Source organism: Mastacembelus armatus, chromosome 22, assembly GCF_900324485.2.
Source record: "Mastacembelus armatus chromosome 22, fMasArm1.2, whole genome shotgun sequence".
NCBI lineage: Eukaryota > Metazoa > Chordata > Actinopteri > Synbranchiformes > Mastacembelidae > Mastacembelus > Mastacembelus armatus.
Genome location: NC_046654.1, coordinates 10,610,882 through 10,627,195, shown reverse-complemented (window position 1 = coordinate 10,627,195; position 16,314 = coordinate 10,610,882). Strand labels below are relative to the sequence as shown.

The window sequence follows — 16,314 nt, the reverse complement described above, 5'->3', positions numbered from 1 at the left end:
TTGGGTATCTTGTACAGTACATCTATATCTATATATATATATATATATATATATATAGATGTTATATATATATATGTATATATATATATATATATGCATATATGCGCGCCTAGGCCTACATCCGTACAGTATATTGTTTATTGGTTGTGTAATTGAGAAGAATCCAGTTTTGTGACTTTTTTAATTAACTGGCCAAACAAACACGGCAAATTAAACATGTGAAACCTCAACTGGCTGTACTGTATTCAGCTGAGTAATTCGTGAGTAAATGCTTTTTTTGTCTAGTCTTCTATGATTATAGATAACAGCCAATACACAAACTATATAAACTATACAAAGTTTTAATAGTATTTTCCAAGTGTAGGTTCCTTGGTGTCTTACTTGTAAATTCTGTGTTCTTTGAAACCATGTGGTAGCGCCAAGTACTTTTATTTTAATTAATATTGTTGTTTCAGGCACAAAGAGAAGACTGCAAAACAAAGTGCACCAGTTCTCCACCCAGCCTCCAGATGTTTATTGTTTTGACATTGATGGATCACATTTCATAGAATAGGAGACAGTAAAAAACACAGACACAAACTTTTTTAAGTAGACTACTTGAGACTCTATACAAAATGCTTATTAAAATAAAAATATATCTTTTCATAATCTTAGTCTTCTGTACAAAAAACAACCTGTAAAAAAACAAAGATATATTTACAAGAACACCAGGCAAAAGACGGTATAAAGACTTAAGCTACTTTCAGTTCATTGCCAGGCCTCTGCTGCTGGGATGTTTTTTTAACCACAGTTAATGGGGTGGTAGGTGACGAACTGTGGGGTTGGCCAACAGTCCGAGGATGGTAGAGAGACAGTGAAGCTTCTCCTTGACGTGCTCTGGCAATTTCTCATTCTCCTTATACCTGTGAGGGAGGTAGACATTAATGAGGGAAACTGGAGTGGTCACATTAACAGAATTTAACTGCAGCTCCATTAAAAATGACATTTTCAGAAAGGCTCTTCTGTAAATGATATTTAATATAACTTGTGCAACTGCACTGGGAAAAGACAACTGGCCTTAAGACTGTTTCATACCTGGTCATTTTCCCCTCTGGAGACGTGTATGTGATGCAGGAAACTCCAGCCTGAACCACCAGCTGAGACCCGTCGTTGAACTGCACCCACACCTCTCCGCTCGTCAGCTGCAGACACAAAAACGCAAATCTCTTTAAATCACAAATTTCCTTAGGTGAGTGTTGAATATTAGGTTAATTTATTAATTAGTTACCTGTGATGCCCACCCAACATTGGGTACAAATATGGATTTAACCACTTTTCCTGTGCTTTGTACCAGGTCCTGTCGCACTGGGGAGCTTTTCTTACTCAGGCTGGCTGTGGTGAAGTCAGACCCATCGTAGGAGATCATCTGCAAAGACATCAAATACCAAACTTGTCATGTTCTAGGTGTTAATGCCCTTAAGGCCTTTTGTTTGTACATGCTGCAGGGCGTGATTGTGAAACACTCACTGAAGGAGTGATTTGTGGAGGATGAAGAGGTGATCCTGTTTCAGCAGGCACCGAGTTGGAGGGCAGGGACGGCAGACATGGGGAGTCTGGGTTGGCAGGTCTCCTAGGAAAAACAACATGTATTAAACATCAGCGACGTAAGATGAGGAAAACAGATAAAATAGGAGAATCAACTCTCTTCTCTCACCTGCCAATAGTTATGGGGAAAAAAGGGACATTCTTGGTGCTGCGCTGCTCCTCTACTGTGATGGCGGCCTCTAGCGACAGACACATGCTGTGGCCTTCATCAGACAGCTCCACATACAACCTGCTCTCTGGGCTCAGGCCGCTCAGCCCCACCTCCCCCTTCACTGTGTACGACTTTCCACTCTTCTCCACCACTCGTACCAGCTCTGATGTCTTGTGTGTCTTTGCACCTAAAAGAAAAAAAAAAAAAAGAAAAAAAAAAATCAGGATCACACATGACCTCAAGGAACTCATCTTCTCCCAACATACATGTTACCCACCATCATAAAAGCAAACCTCCAGGTCTGCATTGGGAGAGTTCTCCATCAGCATGACCTTTGCATACTTGGTGTAAAGAGTCACTTTTGGAGTCTTAGATTTCACAAGCTGCACAAACTTGGAGGCATACTGGTATTTCTTCCAGTATTTTTCTGTGACAAAAATGAACTGATTAACAGACAGTTTCTAATTTTGTTTCAGATGATGTTTTCGAGCAACGCGTCCACCAGAATACCTGGAAGGTCCTCGTAGCTACAAATAAGGATATCTTCTGGAGGAGCAGGAGGGCAGTCCAGCACAGGAAAACCCTTTCCTCCATTAGGTTGGTATATTGTCACCTACAATAAATGAAAATCTACAATCAGTATTAAATATTCAGATGGTCACAGGGTGATGTTATACTGCCCCCTACCTCTCATGAAAGGGAAATTCAGGAGGAGAGTTACTAAGTGATATTCAGAATGCAATATAAAGAGCTCACCATTGATCCATCACAGGAAATCTGAAGGACTTCTTTCACCCTCTCTTGACCGCTGTGGCATTTTAACAACTCCATACAGACTTCCCCTGTGTCCAGGATGCTCACCTGTAGGGAACATAAAGGAAAAACATGGAAAATTAGATATTACAATTTTGCTCACAGTGCAGAGAAGACAAAGGGAAAAAAAAGTGTGATATCTTACCACAGCATTTTTGGTCTTCTGTCTGATAGGCTTTAGTCTGGATGCGCACAGAGGTGGGACTATGTCTCTCAGTGTTTTCTTCTCCTTATCTGTGCAGGGTTTGGCTGTTGGAAGCTTTAACTCCCTGTTGTGTTGCGGCTGGAACTCTGCTCCAGGTATGTTTTCTCTGTATGAGTCAGGGTTAGAGGAGAGCTGCTGGTGTAGGTGGTGCTGGTTGTGGTGGGAGTTAGCACTTCGGCCCACGGACTTGTCTGTCCAGGAACTATGAACGCCTCTGCTGCTGTGGAAACTGTTGCTGCTGTGTGTGCTGCTGTCTGCAGGCCTCTGCCCAGAACCTGATGAACAAAATCAAAAATATTTATAAAGACTTGCTATAGCTAATGCATTTAGCGGATGGTTTTCATTTTGTTTAGAGAGTTTAAAGATTCATTTTTATAGCCCTCTGTCCAGAAGTGGACTACTGTCCATATCCCAGGTTAAATCTGCTAATAGTGAAATATGATTTCCTACATTTGTAACTTAAAACGTCCCCCCAATCACTGAACACACTGAAGTTAGTCTGAATTAGCCGAGGCAAAATATGGAAGTAATAAAGTTTGAATTTTACCCTCATTATTGAGCCAATTAGCAACTCCTTCCAGGTCTTGAAATTGGAATTGGTTTGGTGGATGTGCAGTCTGTATGGACATTGAATATCCAGAACTGAAACAACAGTAAAGTGAAATCTGTTAGTGCCTGAATAAAATATGAATAATTATAAGATGAATGGAGAGGCTGCTTACTTTGCCGACTGTTTGATAGGGGGAGATGGGAGCCTTCCGTGCTCTGAAAATGGGTGTTGAGTGGAGGACATGGGGAACACTGGTGTTCCAACCATGGTCAAAGTCTCCTCTGAATGGCATCTGCCCAACTCAGCGTGACTCAGCCCCTGGCCTGATGCACAAGAGCTGGGGCGATCTGAAGAGTGAGCCCTCCTCAGATAGCGAGAGTGAGGTTGTCCGCTCTCCCCATCATGAACTTCCCTGCTCCGCCCCTCCCTGTGAAATATGTCAGGTGGATGCTGTTGCTGCTGCCACTGGTCACGGTCTTCAAAACAGCCACTGTTGTGTTGGCGTGGAAGACTTGTGATAGGTGTCATACGGTTAGGCAGAGCAGAGCCAATCATGTGCCTGGTTTTCCTCTGAAGGCGGCTGCTGCTGCTGGCTGAGGTGGAGGAGGTGCAGGCTGTGGAGATGGTAGCAATGCCACTATCTATAGATCCTTCATCCCCCAGCCCCAGTTCCTTGGTCCTGCCCAGCAGGCTCTGGGTCATGAACGGATGATCCAGCACGGCAGAGAGGCTGGGCCGCTGGGCAGGGTCCTTCTGCAGCAGCTGATGGATCAGGTCCTGAGCCTCAAGAGAAACGTGACTGGGCATCTCATATTCCCCAAGAACCACTTTAGATAAAGTGTGCTTGACTGTGTCTGTGTCAAACGGTGGGCGGCCCATCAGGAAGGCATAGAACATGCACCCCAGTGACCAGACGTCTGATTCAAGGCCATGAGCGCTGCGGGTGGCCACCTCTGGGGAGATATAGTTGGGTGTCCCACACATGGTGAAGTGCTTTTCATTTGGGAGTTTGAGCTGAGTGGCCAGGCCAAAGTCTGCAATCTTGATGTTCATGTTGTTGGTTAGCAAAAGGTTTGACAAGGTCAGATCTCGATGCAAGATGCCGTGAGTATGTAGATACAGCATTCCCTTCACTATTTGATGCATGAAATGTCTCGCTGTGGGAGAAAAACAACAGAAATTATATTAAAAAAAAAGAAGAAGAAGAAACAGCTTGCAAAAAAAAAAAAGGATCAATTTCTAACAATTTTACTGTAACACAATATTTTAATTTTCTATGTAAAATAGTTCTCCCTGACCTTCATCCTCAGAGAAAGGCATCTTCCGCTCTTTAAGGTAGCGGCTCATCTCTCCATTGTGGCACATCTCCAACACTAAGTACACATAGTTGCTGTCCTCAAAGTAGTTGTACAGCTTTAAAAGACATAATACACACTTACTTAATCATCCAAAAGACAAGTGCAACAAAACAATATGACCAAATGAAGTAATTACAGACAGTTTGATCGAATCCAACAATGCATAAAGGATTGTTTTTTGGTTTTTGTATGTTTCAAAAACTACAGCTAATTCCTTCCATTATTGCCATTTATCTTTAACTTCAAACTTGGCACATCAGGAAATGCTTGTCTGTTTCCATTTAAAGTGCACATTAAATGTATTTCACACCAGACAATTATTTAACACAGCAAATGTCACCCAGAAAATATAAAGAACAGACATATGAACACCACTGCAGTTTCTGTGTAGTGTGCGTTCATGCTGAGACCAGCCAACTTCAAGTTACCTCAAGTATTGAAGGGTGTTTCAATCGGCAGTGAATTTCCACCTCGTTTGTCACACGCTGGACCATGCCAGCTTTGTGCATTGCTTTTTTGTCGATCTGCAGACAGGAACAACAGAGATAATTATACACCTGCCACTTATGGGATCTCATGTGTAACGTTGTACAATATTCCTGTATGGCGTTTTGGTCTGGTGGCTAATTGTCAATCTGTCGCCCATCCAGTGGATTACTCTGACATCATCCATGGGGAATTGAGGGACCACAGGGAGCCCATCAGAGGTAGAGTTTAACAATAGTTCCACTTAACACTTTAACCGTCATGTACTGGCAACAGCTTGTGTGTTGGTTCATTTTATTTATACAGGTGAAGCATGCTATAATTATCACTCACAAAGACATAAACAGTGGGTAAGGGACTCTTACCGTTTTGATGGCAACCTCCAGACCAGTCTTCACTGATTTTGCCCGGTAAACACATGCAAAAGAGCCTTTGCCAAGGAGAGTGAGGACCTTAAAATCCTATAGGAGATCAAAACAGACAAAATAACACTTTACAAACAACAAAATGAATATTGCAGGCATAGAAATACAAGTATGAATGCAGATTTAAAAGTTTATCAATTCTTTTTATCCCAAGACAGACAGGATCTGTAAAACCACAATACCTCAATCCTCAGTTCCTGAGCATTTGATAAACTTTTCTCTTCACCTCTGATGGCTTGGGTGTCAGCGGGAACGTTTTGGAAAAAATACTGAATAACCTGATCAAACATCATCCCTCTAGACTGCGACATGCTGGGTACACAGGTAAAAGTGACAGTCCAGCTCCTGACGAATTCACATCGTTGAAATCCTCCCCCAGCAAACGTTAACTGACAAAAAGCCACCAACACCTGACGCGCTCATATGGCCAACCAAAACCTTTAATTATCCCGGCTCTGTTCCCGCTAACCGGGACCACTTGGTAGCCGTTTCCAAGCAGCATGTTAGGGTCAGCGTTACCAAAGCGATGGAGGAGGAACAACACTGTCCCGAGAGAGCCCGGGTAAGATTACACACCCGACACTGACAACAGATAACGCTGAGAATACACGTTACTACTACTACTACTAATAATAATAATAATACTAATAATACTGACACTACTAATAACGCTAATATGTCAGGTATTGCTGGAGGAGGTCCATTTTTAAAATACAAAACAACAACACGCAACAAAAAAGTAGCTAATTATTTGACGTTTAGTTGTACTTTATATAAAAGTTAACCAAACAAAAATGTAACATTATCTTCTTAAAGCTTTTTTAAAACAAACCCCAAACATTGTTATTGTAGCACAAACATCATTAAACTAAAGGTCGTAGCTACGCTGCTGCAGCTTCCTAGCTTTGCGACGCTACCACTCCAGGGTAGGCAACGTTAGCATGTAGGAGTTAGCCGAACAAAACGACTCACCTCAATCTTATCGCCGATGGAAACACTCATCGCGCCTGGTTGTCGGTTTGCTGACACATGCAGGTATATAATAATATTCCTCGGTCTGCAGAGCGCATCGATAGTCGCTACAGGAGTTGTCAGAGGCCAAATAAATGTTGTTCTAATGTTCCCCTCCAAAACTTTGCACTTTCTTCCATTTTGAAAATATCCGCCCGTTACTCCCGCACCCGCGTGACAGGCTACGTCACATGGCAACAACCGAGTTGACCACGCCCCCTCCAGAGCCCTGCAGTTTATGCCGATTCTTTACTCTACGCATGCGCGTTTGTTATTACGTAAACATGCATTCAGCTCTGTGCTTGCAGACTTTCTTTCTATTTGTATTGTAATAGCAGGTCGTGCATTCATTCAGGGGAGCCTCAAAGCGTTGAAAGTTAAATTAATAAATAAGACTTTAAGAAAAACACTGAACACACATACTAAACATATTAAATAATGATATTGTTAAATGTTTATATTTAATATAACTGTAAAATTGTAAGGAATCCAATACATTTGAAACTGAGTTCATTCAATCGAAATGTTAGTTCACTGACAGCTGTAACCAAGTATTGTCACAGCCTATTCATAACTGGCCTGGACACATAATAATTACACATAATTAGTTGTTTAATAATGTCACATGGATTGATTTTATTTAGATACATTGTGCTTTCAGGCTTAATTTATGTATATACTATAGCTTGTATTATATTGCTAATTTTAACTTTGCCACATTACACACTTTTGCTTCAGCTATACACTTTGGTAAATACTTTTTGCACACTTTTTGATATTTCTGCATGAACACTTGTTTTTCTGCCTTTGCACTTTATGTCATCTCTGTGAGCTGTCATAACAAGTGAATTTCCCCACTGCTGGGATTAATAAAGCTCATCTTAATTTTACTGGATAGGACTCCAAAAAAATCACAGAAATGTGTATGTGTGAAGATAAATGTTGCTTTAGTTACACTTATAGTTGGGCCCCTCCCATTTTGAATTTTTTGCAGAAGAATCAAATGTTAGTACATATCCTCCACATAGCATAACATTTCCACCTTTTTGAGTTGCCTTGATCTCATTCCAAGACCTCCCTCAGATATAGGTATATAGGATATTCGGTCGGTTTCTTTCACCTTAAGCTGCTGAAAATAAAAATAAGTCAAACTTTTAAAAAATGGTCTTACAGACAAATTCATTTATTTTTGCCATCTTTAGATCTCAACTTAAATAAGGAAAAATGCAAGAAAAAAAAAGGAAAACGCTAACCAATCACTTATGAAAGAGATCTGTTGTATCAAGCAGTGCCAATGTAACATTAGGAATGTGTTCTTTATGTACATATACTTTCTATTCTGGCTGCTTTTATTTACTAAAATAGTATTTACAGTTTCCAGACATGGACATTTCAAACGTATTAAATACAAATATATATAATTTGTATTATTGCATACAAACTAATAGCTCTGCAATAGCAACTGTTTGGACAGCACTTTCTATTTGTCCTATGGGTGATTTTCTACTGCTACTGCACACTTCAGAGACACATGGATTGCACACAAAGCTTACCTGGCTGTGTGACAGAGGAAACAATTTTACATCAGAATCAAGAGTTTAATCTATTGCATCATTCTTTCATTTATTCAGTATGTCAAACCTTTGAGAGTAAAGCACACCAATGTCACACATAAGGATGAAAGGGTGAAAACAAAGAAAAGGTAAAGTCCAATGTGGGTGCACAAAAAAAGAAAAAAGGAGGGAAAAAAAACAAATCCACAAAAGTGGCTGTGAGAAATGGTCCCAGGAATTGACGTCTCGATTGTCTGAATGGCCAGTGACGGTAAATGCAGTGATTGTTGCAGAGTTTGCTTCTCAGACACAAATCTCAGTCCACCTCCATCTCTTTTGTGCCAGGCTTGGTTTGCTGGCTTTCCTTTGCGTCTCCCTTCCCCTCTGCTCCTTGCTTGGCTGTTGGACCGTTATGAGCGCCACTGGTTTGATCATTCACTTCAGGGGCCTCCTCCACTGTGGGCTTTGGCCGGTTGACCACCGGATTACATGCATCCTCGAGCTCCTGGTGAGTATTAAGTGTAGAATATGTTGGAAAAAGAAAATCACTTCCTCACTGCTAATAGAAGAAAGAAGTGCATCTTAAATAGTCTTCCACATACCTGTATTTTAGCAATGATGTCTGCTACTTTAACAATGGGATCTTGAGTTATAGCAAGTTTGCTCTGTGCATTTATCTTGCTGTTCATCCAGCCCATGCTTTCGTTCACACATTTTTCCACAGTGCTCATCTCCTCCGCAGTCAAATGCAGGTATCGCTCGTCCTGGTGAAGAATGTGTGATAACACAACTTATCAGATAATAAATCAACTCAGTGGTTTAAATAACATGACATCTACAAAATAAAAGTGCCACAATTAGGTGTCATGAATAACTAATATTTTGAAGAACACATTCTTTTACACCTTTCTCATTGTAAAACTAGTTATTTTTTTTGTAAATAATACGTAAAACCAGCATATCACCATTTACCTTCTGTTTATAGGAATCCACAAACTTCATGTAGAGCTGCATTTTCTTTCCCAGCTCTTCAAAAGCCCTCGGCCTGTCCTCGTGCTCTCTGTGCCGGTCCTGAATGGGTTGACCCAACCTCTGGAAAATAACAGTTTATGTTAGCACAGAAAGTTATTAGAGTATAATAGTAGAGATTGGTAAATTGATATTAGGTTCTTCTGGTAGTTTGTAAAATCTTTGAAAATGAAAAATCTACGGTGGTCGACAAGGTCAAACGCGCTGCAACGGCCAAAACACATGCAAGAGAGAAAACACACGCAAGAGCGAAAACACAACGGAAGTGTGCCAGGCGATGGGGGGACCCCAAACTGAGGGATGCTATGAACAAAGTTTGGATAAAAGTTTGCCCTTGTCAGCCACCGTAAAAATCTCCTTTGAGTGAATAAAAACCAACCTTGAGCGCATCTAGCTTTTCCTCGTACACTTGTTTGGGTTGCTCCTCACCGTCCTCATACAGCCAGTTCTCTGTGTCTTCCAGCATCAGGGTCAGTCGGTTACTGTCCTGTTTTTAATGACCAAACATAAGACAGATATTAAGCAAATACAGTAATTCTTCTAAATTTTAATATGTCAGGGGAACTAGTATGAAGAGAGCACCACTTACCTCCTGAGTGACATAGTTTTCATAGATCCCACAAAGTTTATCCCGTAGATCATATACATACTCCTCCACAGCATTTTTAGCATCATTCACCTCTTTCACCAGTTTGTCCTGGATAATCATCTGACGCTGTGAGGAAAAGCCACATAAAATAGTCCCAAAATAAGCAAATACAGTCTTTTCGTAGACATTTAAGACATGTCAACAGTCTCAGTAATGACAACCCATAACACAATCCATGCAAAATCACAAACTATTCCATCAAAATGAATGAATGAATTCATTCAATGTCATTGCAGATTTGTTTAAATTGTTCTGGGTTGCATTAAGTCACCATTAAGTGATTGTTCATTACAATTAGTGATAGAAAGAGATACAGACCAGCACACATTTAAATGTTATCAGGACATTTATGCTGGCACAGACTAGGTCAGTTAGCAACTATCAAACAAACACTGTGGCTCCTGTTCAGTTCAGTCAGTGCTTAGAAAATGTCAAAATGCAATAATGACGGTAACAAGTATAATCAGCATTTTAAACAGCTCTTCAAAAAGCTAGTAGGAGCACTCACCTCATACTCCACAAAGTTGTTTAGGACATCACTGTCGAGCTGTCGAATGTTGTTGGACATGATGGGGAGGTCGATGCTCTTCACCTTGACTTTGGCCTTGCTGCACCCTGCTGCTGGGTCCAGCTTTTCCCCACAGGCACCCTCCTGGATTTACGAAAAAAAAAAAAAAAAAACAATCACACCATTTAGCTGCAGAACTATCAGTCACCTCAGGAAAGGCATGTCTAAAAATCTCAGTGTGTTTTTAGCATTGCTAAATTCAGGCCCAGCTAACCTTACTGCTGGAGCTGTTATCCTCATTCTGCTGGTCACACTGGCTTTGGCCGTCCTGGTCCACCTGCATTTTGGTCTGAGACACAAGACATATACATCAATGTAAAGGGATGATTCATCAAACATTACAAACCATATTTATTTGAGACATCAAAATAAGCAAATATAATGGAATAGGTGAGAATATAAATCCTCATGATCTTTTTTTATGGAAAAAATAAAAGACGGTTGCAAATTTCTGGAAACACAACCTCAGAGTTGTTGATATATTTCAGTGTGGATCAAAGTGTGGGAAAAACACACTGCCAGGCTGAATTTGCCTACACAAACGTGATCGTTGCACAAGTCACCGCACCTGGTCTTCTGCTCTGCCATTCTGCACCACTGGCTCTGAGTCGATCTGCATTTCCTCTCCCTCTCCTTTCTGCTTCTCAATCAGAGAGGCGCTCGACACGCTGAAGATACCGTGGACGTTGACACGCACTTTGACCTTCACTTTAGAGCTGTCTCCATCTGGCTGAGGAATCACATTCTGTACCGCAAAACATCCTGGTAACAGATGGAGAGAAAATGAAGTGGGTGGTTTGTAATAGAGCATCAATTACAGGACCTCAGCATATTCCCATAACAGACAGGTGGCAGTTACAGACTGTTATCCCACCTGAGAGTGCACACCTCCACGTGCATATGCAGACAATGATGCTGATTCACTGACTCATTAAGACCCATCTGTGGAAAACTGTGCCTTATTCCTAATTACAATCCCACTTGTAGATCCCCACAGGGACTCAGTCACAAATGGGCTACCCAGAAAACTACTTTGGGCACATGCATCAGTCACCACTGTAAACTTATGTCGTTGATAAAAGGAGCCAGATAACTGCATAGTTTTTCATATGTAAAGTGTGGATCAGCCTTATTGTGTGCAGAACTAAAGGAGGAATAATACACAGGCATGTATGATTTTCAGAAAGCAGAGCAGCAACCAGTACCTATCCTGTGGTCTGGGTACGGCAGATCTTGAGGGCTACTGTAAAAGGCTTCAAGTTCAAAGGGCTCCTTCTTGTGGAAGGTGATTACTTTGGAAAAGGGGGCAGCATGATTCTTACTGAACACCTCACACTCTCTGTAACAAAAATGCAGCAAAAGAAAAAAACAAAAAAAGTCAGCACATATTACATCTTCAAGCTGGCTGACCTAGCTTGATTTACTATTTACAGAAATGACTACAGAGACAGAAAGTCTTGTCTTATGTAGCGTTTCTGCCTTATAATTAAGACAGGTAGAGTGTTTGTTACCCGAGTCCATCTTCTGTTGGTGATTTCCAGCGAAGAGTAATAGGAAAGGGAACCACATCAGTGATGGAGAATTCACGCACTTTAAATGCTGGAGACAAAATTGCACACTACACCCAAACAATCACACACATACATCGCACAAGTAAACACACATTTACTGTGTTATCATGAGCCACAGAATATTTCTACAGGACTCTAGATGGACTATTAGGTATTAATTCTCAGAGAAGAACCACACCTGAAGTGCACAGCCTCTCGCTACAGCTTCATCTGCATTGAGTGTGGTACTGATGTCTTTGCAGAAAAATTTGGTGATCCTCTCTTTGATAGCCGGGATTCTCGTGGCTCCTCCAACTAGCTCCACAGCATAGATATCATCCCGGCTCAGCTCTGCCACAAAACACATACAGGTCTGAGTGGATTCTTCATTCAATTATTGTTCAAAGAAATAAATTGAAACATTTGAAGGACTTACTTGATTGCTCAAGCACTGTTTTCAATGGTACCTCTACTCTCATCAGATATTGAGCACATGTTTCTTCAAACTGGCCCCTGTATGTTACAAATTAAGAAAAGAAAAAAATAACAATTACAATATTAAGTTTTCATGGTGGTTATGTGTTCTGTGTCATTTGTACCTGTTCATCCTGCTGGAAACATCAATATCGTTCATGAAGCACTCTATGTTGAGAGGCAGGTCAGAGGAGTTGGCGCTCATGAGCTTCTTCAGCTTCTCACACTCCTGGTGCAGCCGCAGCAGAGCCCTTGGGTTGTCCCTCACGTTGAGCTTGTACTTGCCCTTGAACTCCTCACAGAAGTAATCTACCAATGCCTCGTCAAAATTACGCCCACCGAGGTACGGGTCAAACGCTGTGGCAAGGACCTGACAGACCAGACTGAGACTGAGCTTAGAGCTTAAAGGTACATGTGTAGGTGAGGATTTCGATGGAAAAAGACCAAATTCTAACCTTTAGTTTGCCTTTGTTGAAGGCCGTGATAGAAACCTGAAACGATGAATGTCCCATGTCCACAAAGACCACATTTCGGGGCCTCTCTTCTGGAGTAGGAAGATCCTGTTTGTAGATCCCATAAGCCAAAGCCACTGTTCATAGGAAAAACATTTATTGTCATCTTTGGTTCAGTACAGTAACTCTACTCATGTCTTTTTTAGATACACTATGTTATTGAGTCTGATCTTAAAAAGTCAAAATTGCTTACCTGCAGTAGTATCATTAATTAACCGTAAACAGTTCAGCCCTGCAATTTGAGTTGCATCAAACACTGATCGTCTTTCAGCATCTGTGAAAAAACTTGGGACCTGTAAGAGAGAGAAATATGTTTCAGTAAGCCACCCTGTGAATGATGCTGAGTTTCTCCTGTAATGTTTGATGACTCACAGAGATGACACAGTCCACCACAGGCTTCTTCAGGGCAATCTCTGATGTCTCCTTCAGCTTGGTGAGCAGCATCCCTGTGATCTGCTCAACTGTGAACACTTTATCCTCGTCCAAATAACGCACCTGTAAACATGGTACAACAAGGACCTCCAAGGCTAAATAGAAACTAGAGTAAAGCGTGTTAGGCATAAAACAACAACAAGTTATTTTCAGGCTAATTATTAAATATAACATCTGTAAATCTGACTCACTTATTGTGAACAGCACAAATTAAAAGAATAAAGGTGTAGGAAAATGGAACATGAAGGTTTGCACAGTACATTACCTTAATTCCAGTGCTTCCATTGACCAGTTTATGTAAGCTGTAAGGCAGCTTGGGTTTTTCCGCCTGGACAAATGGGTCATCAAATGCTCTGCCATGGAACTTTTTGAACCCATGGACTGTATTTTTGAAATTTGTTATGATCTGCAACAGGAAAATTCAATTTAGTAAAGACAATTTTAATAGAACTTACTCTGTAAATGTCAATTGTAAGCATGATCAACTTAAAAAACACTGCAGTTCTAGTATCATTTATGATTTGAATATGTTTTGTGTTTCTTTTTACAGAAATAAGACAATTTTCTAATTGCTGACAAATGGATGGTCTTACTTGACTCTTGGCTGCATTTCCGATCATGCGGTTTTTTGAGGCCAGAGACACACAAGCCCTTGATAGAAGACAAATACATCAGCAAATTAGGAAGGCTACACCAAAAATAGTCCTGTCAACAGATGTGGCCGACGAGGCAGAACTGTAATTGACTGCTGCAGACAGAATCAAATGTCAAGTACTCAGAGGCAGTTTCAATTAAATAAATTTCACAAGGGAGTCTGAGGAAAAGCACAAACTAGGGCAGCAGTGAGACAGAACAGTTCACCTTCAAAATTAAGCCTGTCCACTAAAACATCACTTCTCAAACTCATTTAAATTGGCTTTTAAGAAGAGGAGGAGTAAATCATTCTTCAAAGATGGAGTCTTTCTTCACACTAAAATAAAATAAACTTAATCCCCCAGGGGAAATACAGGAAGGCTTAATGATCTATTTCATACTGGTTGGCTGTGATCAGTAACTCTCTAGTTTCACCTTGCCACAAAAATATCCCGATGCACTTAAAGGTACAATGCTCGCTCCCTTCCCAGCTGCACGCCCCTGTTTGCAGGATGCTGCAGCAAATGTATGTCAAATTGCATCCCAAATGTATGTCCTTCCAGAACCAGTAGCCCTCATGCAAATATCCATTTTTTAAGATTTGTTTTTATTATAACTTCTTTAAATGAAACAATATTAAAATAATGATGCATCCCAGGATTTAAGTACATCTAATTTCAGGGTTGGTCCTGGAAGGCAGCACGGATGTAGCTTTTTGACAGGCCATAACAGAGGCGCTATCGCCATGTCATTTCTGTTTATTTCCCTGCAGACCGAGCAGTATCTTCTACTGACACATTAAACGCTACATAACACAACCAATGCAAGTTTCTTGCCTCAGCCAACTTTGAGGCGCACTGCGCAGCGCCGTGGTGCTGTCAAACTGTCTGGAAGAAGAATGGCTGATTTCAGAAAAGCTGTATGCGACATTTTGACCTACGTTAACCTGCCGTGACAATTCACAGGCCTCATAGCTACTACCACCGCCATCCCAGCTGCCTCTTTACCATCACCGCTCCGCCGGTGCGCCTCCAGTCGCAAACACTGCGTAACAAACTCAGACGGAGCTCATTACGCGGTGGTGGTGGTGATGATGATGATGATGATGACTGTCAGTGTTTATACTTACGGTGTGCATCTGTCACTGTATTCATTGGCAATGGTTTCGATGCCACCGCTCCTGGCCACAGCGATGTAACAGTTTTGGAAACCCAGATCAATGCCTACCACTGACATAATAAGTTACCTGCCGCAGCGACAGTGCTTGACACCTATGAGAAAAAAAATGTATACAATGGCGGTCTAAACCACAATTAAATATAATTACGCTTGTCCTGTCCTCTTTAAATAGACGGGAACACTAGCTGAGGGTGCGCTGGCTGAATTACGAGGTGTTATGTAAGTCGGGCTGTTTATAGCAAAACTCATTCAGAGTAATCCCACGGAGCGATGAGCGGATTCTCCCACTCCTAAGCGGCCCTAACATCACCCAGCAGCTTCTAGCAGGGGATGCTCCTCAAGCCCGCCCCCACGTGGCTCTCATTGGCTGCGTCATGCAGCTCGTCCTGACGTGATTGGTGCGACAGCCAATCGATAACAGAAACATCTAGAACGCCCTGGAAATGAGTCCGGAGTGTACGTCACTCGCTCTGTGGTGACGTTAGGACGTACACCTGAGAGACAGCCACCTTAGGGGTCACGTGTTCACTTTACTGAGACATTTATGAAATTACTGCTATTGACATTTAATTGATCAATACCAATTAGATTAGATTAGATCTTTAGATTGCAAGGAGTGGCACACTGCCTGAAAGAAAATGTCTAAAAGCCTTTAGCCAGGGAAATATTGACAACAGGCTCTGGTCTATGTTAATATTGCATCTATTAATGTTATAACCATGGATGCATTAGGGAGTGTCTGCCATGCAGCCACGGTAACAACAAATATAGATGTTTGCATATGTGGAAAACGTTCTCTGTGTATTATCATTATTATTATTTTCCATTCATCCATTATCTATACCCACTTATTCCTAACCAGGGTCACAGTGATCTGCTGGAGCCTATCCCAGCTCTCTTTGGGTGGAAGGCAGGGGTCCACCCTGGACAGGTCACCAGTCCATCACAGGGCCACATAGAGACAAACAACCTCACACACTCACACTCACTCCTATGGGCAATTTAGAGTCACCAATCAACCTGACATACATGTTTTTGGACTGTGAGAGGAAACAGGAGTACCTGGAGTAAACCCACACAAGCACAGGGAGAACATGCAAACTCTACACAGAAAGGCCCCTGCTGGGTTTCGAACCAGGAACCTTCTTGCTG

General features: G+C 41.5%; 2 protein-coding genes across 2 annotated transcripts; both read right to left on the bottom strand.

Annotated features, from left to right (window-relative positions):
- Positions 1–486: 486 nt before the first annotated feature.
- plk4 (polo-like kinase 4 (Drosophila)) lies at positions 487–6,729 on the bottom strand. The gene is made up of 15 exons (XM_026307979.1): positions 6,545–6,729; positions 5,513–5,608; positions 5,090–5,185; positions 4,602–4,716; positions 3,476–4,460; positions 3,301–3,395; positions 2,694–3,028; positions 2,492–2,596; positions 2,246–2,348; positions 2,013–2,162; positions 1,694–1,922; positions 1,507–1,609; positions 1,268–1,405; positions 1,075–1,181; positions 487–902 (listed from the first exon to the last, which is right to left on the bottom strand). Exons 1-15 carry the CDS (start codon positions 6,572–6,574, stop codon positions 791–793), a joined length of 2,799 nt encoding a protein of 932 aa, XP_026163764.1. The 5' UTR covers positions 6,575–6,729; the 3' UTR covers positions 487–790.
- Positions 6,730–8,303: 1,574 nt separating this feature from the next.
- On the bottom strand, positions 8,304–15,461 carry hspa4l (heat shock protein 4 like). The gene is made up of 19 exons (XM_026307990.1): positions 15,113–15,461; positions 13,944–14,001; positions 13,616–13,756; positions 13,291–13,413; positions 13,112–13,211; positions 12,862–12,995; positions 12,532–12,776; positions 12,369–12,445; positions 12,132–12,283; positions 11,894–12,000; positions 11,588–11,721; positions 10,951–11,144; positions 10,597–10,671; positions 10,323–10,466; positions 9,755–9,880; positions 9,545–9,652; positions 9,109–9,228; positions 8,739–8,900; positions 8,304–8,641 (listed from the first exon to the last, which is right to left on the bottom strand). Exons 1-19 carry the CDS (start codon positions 15,217–15,219, stop codon positions 8,453–8,455), a joined length of 2,496 nt encoding a protein of 831 aa, XP_026163775.1. The 5' UTR covers positions 15,220–15,461; the 3' UTR covers positions 8,304–8,452.
- Positions 15,462–16,314: the final 853 nt, after the last annotated feature.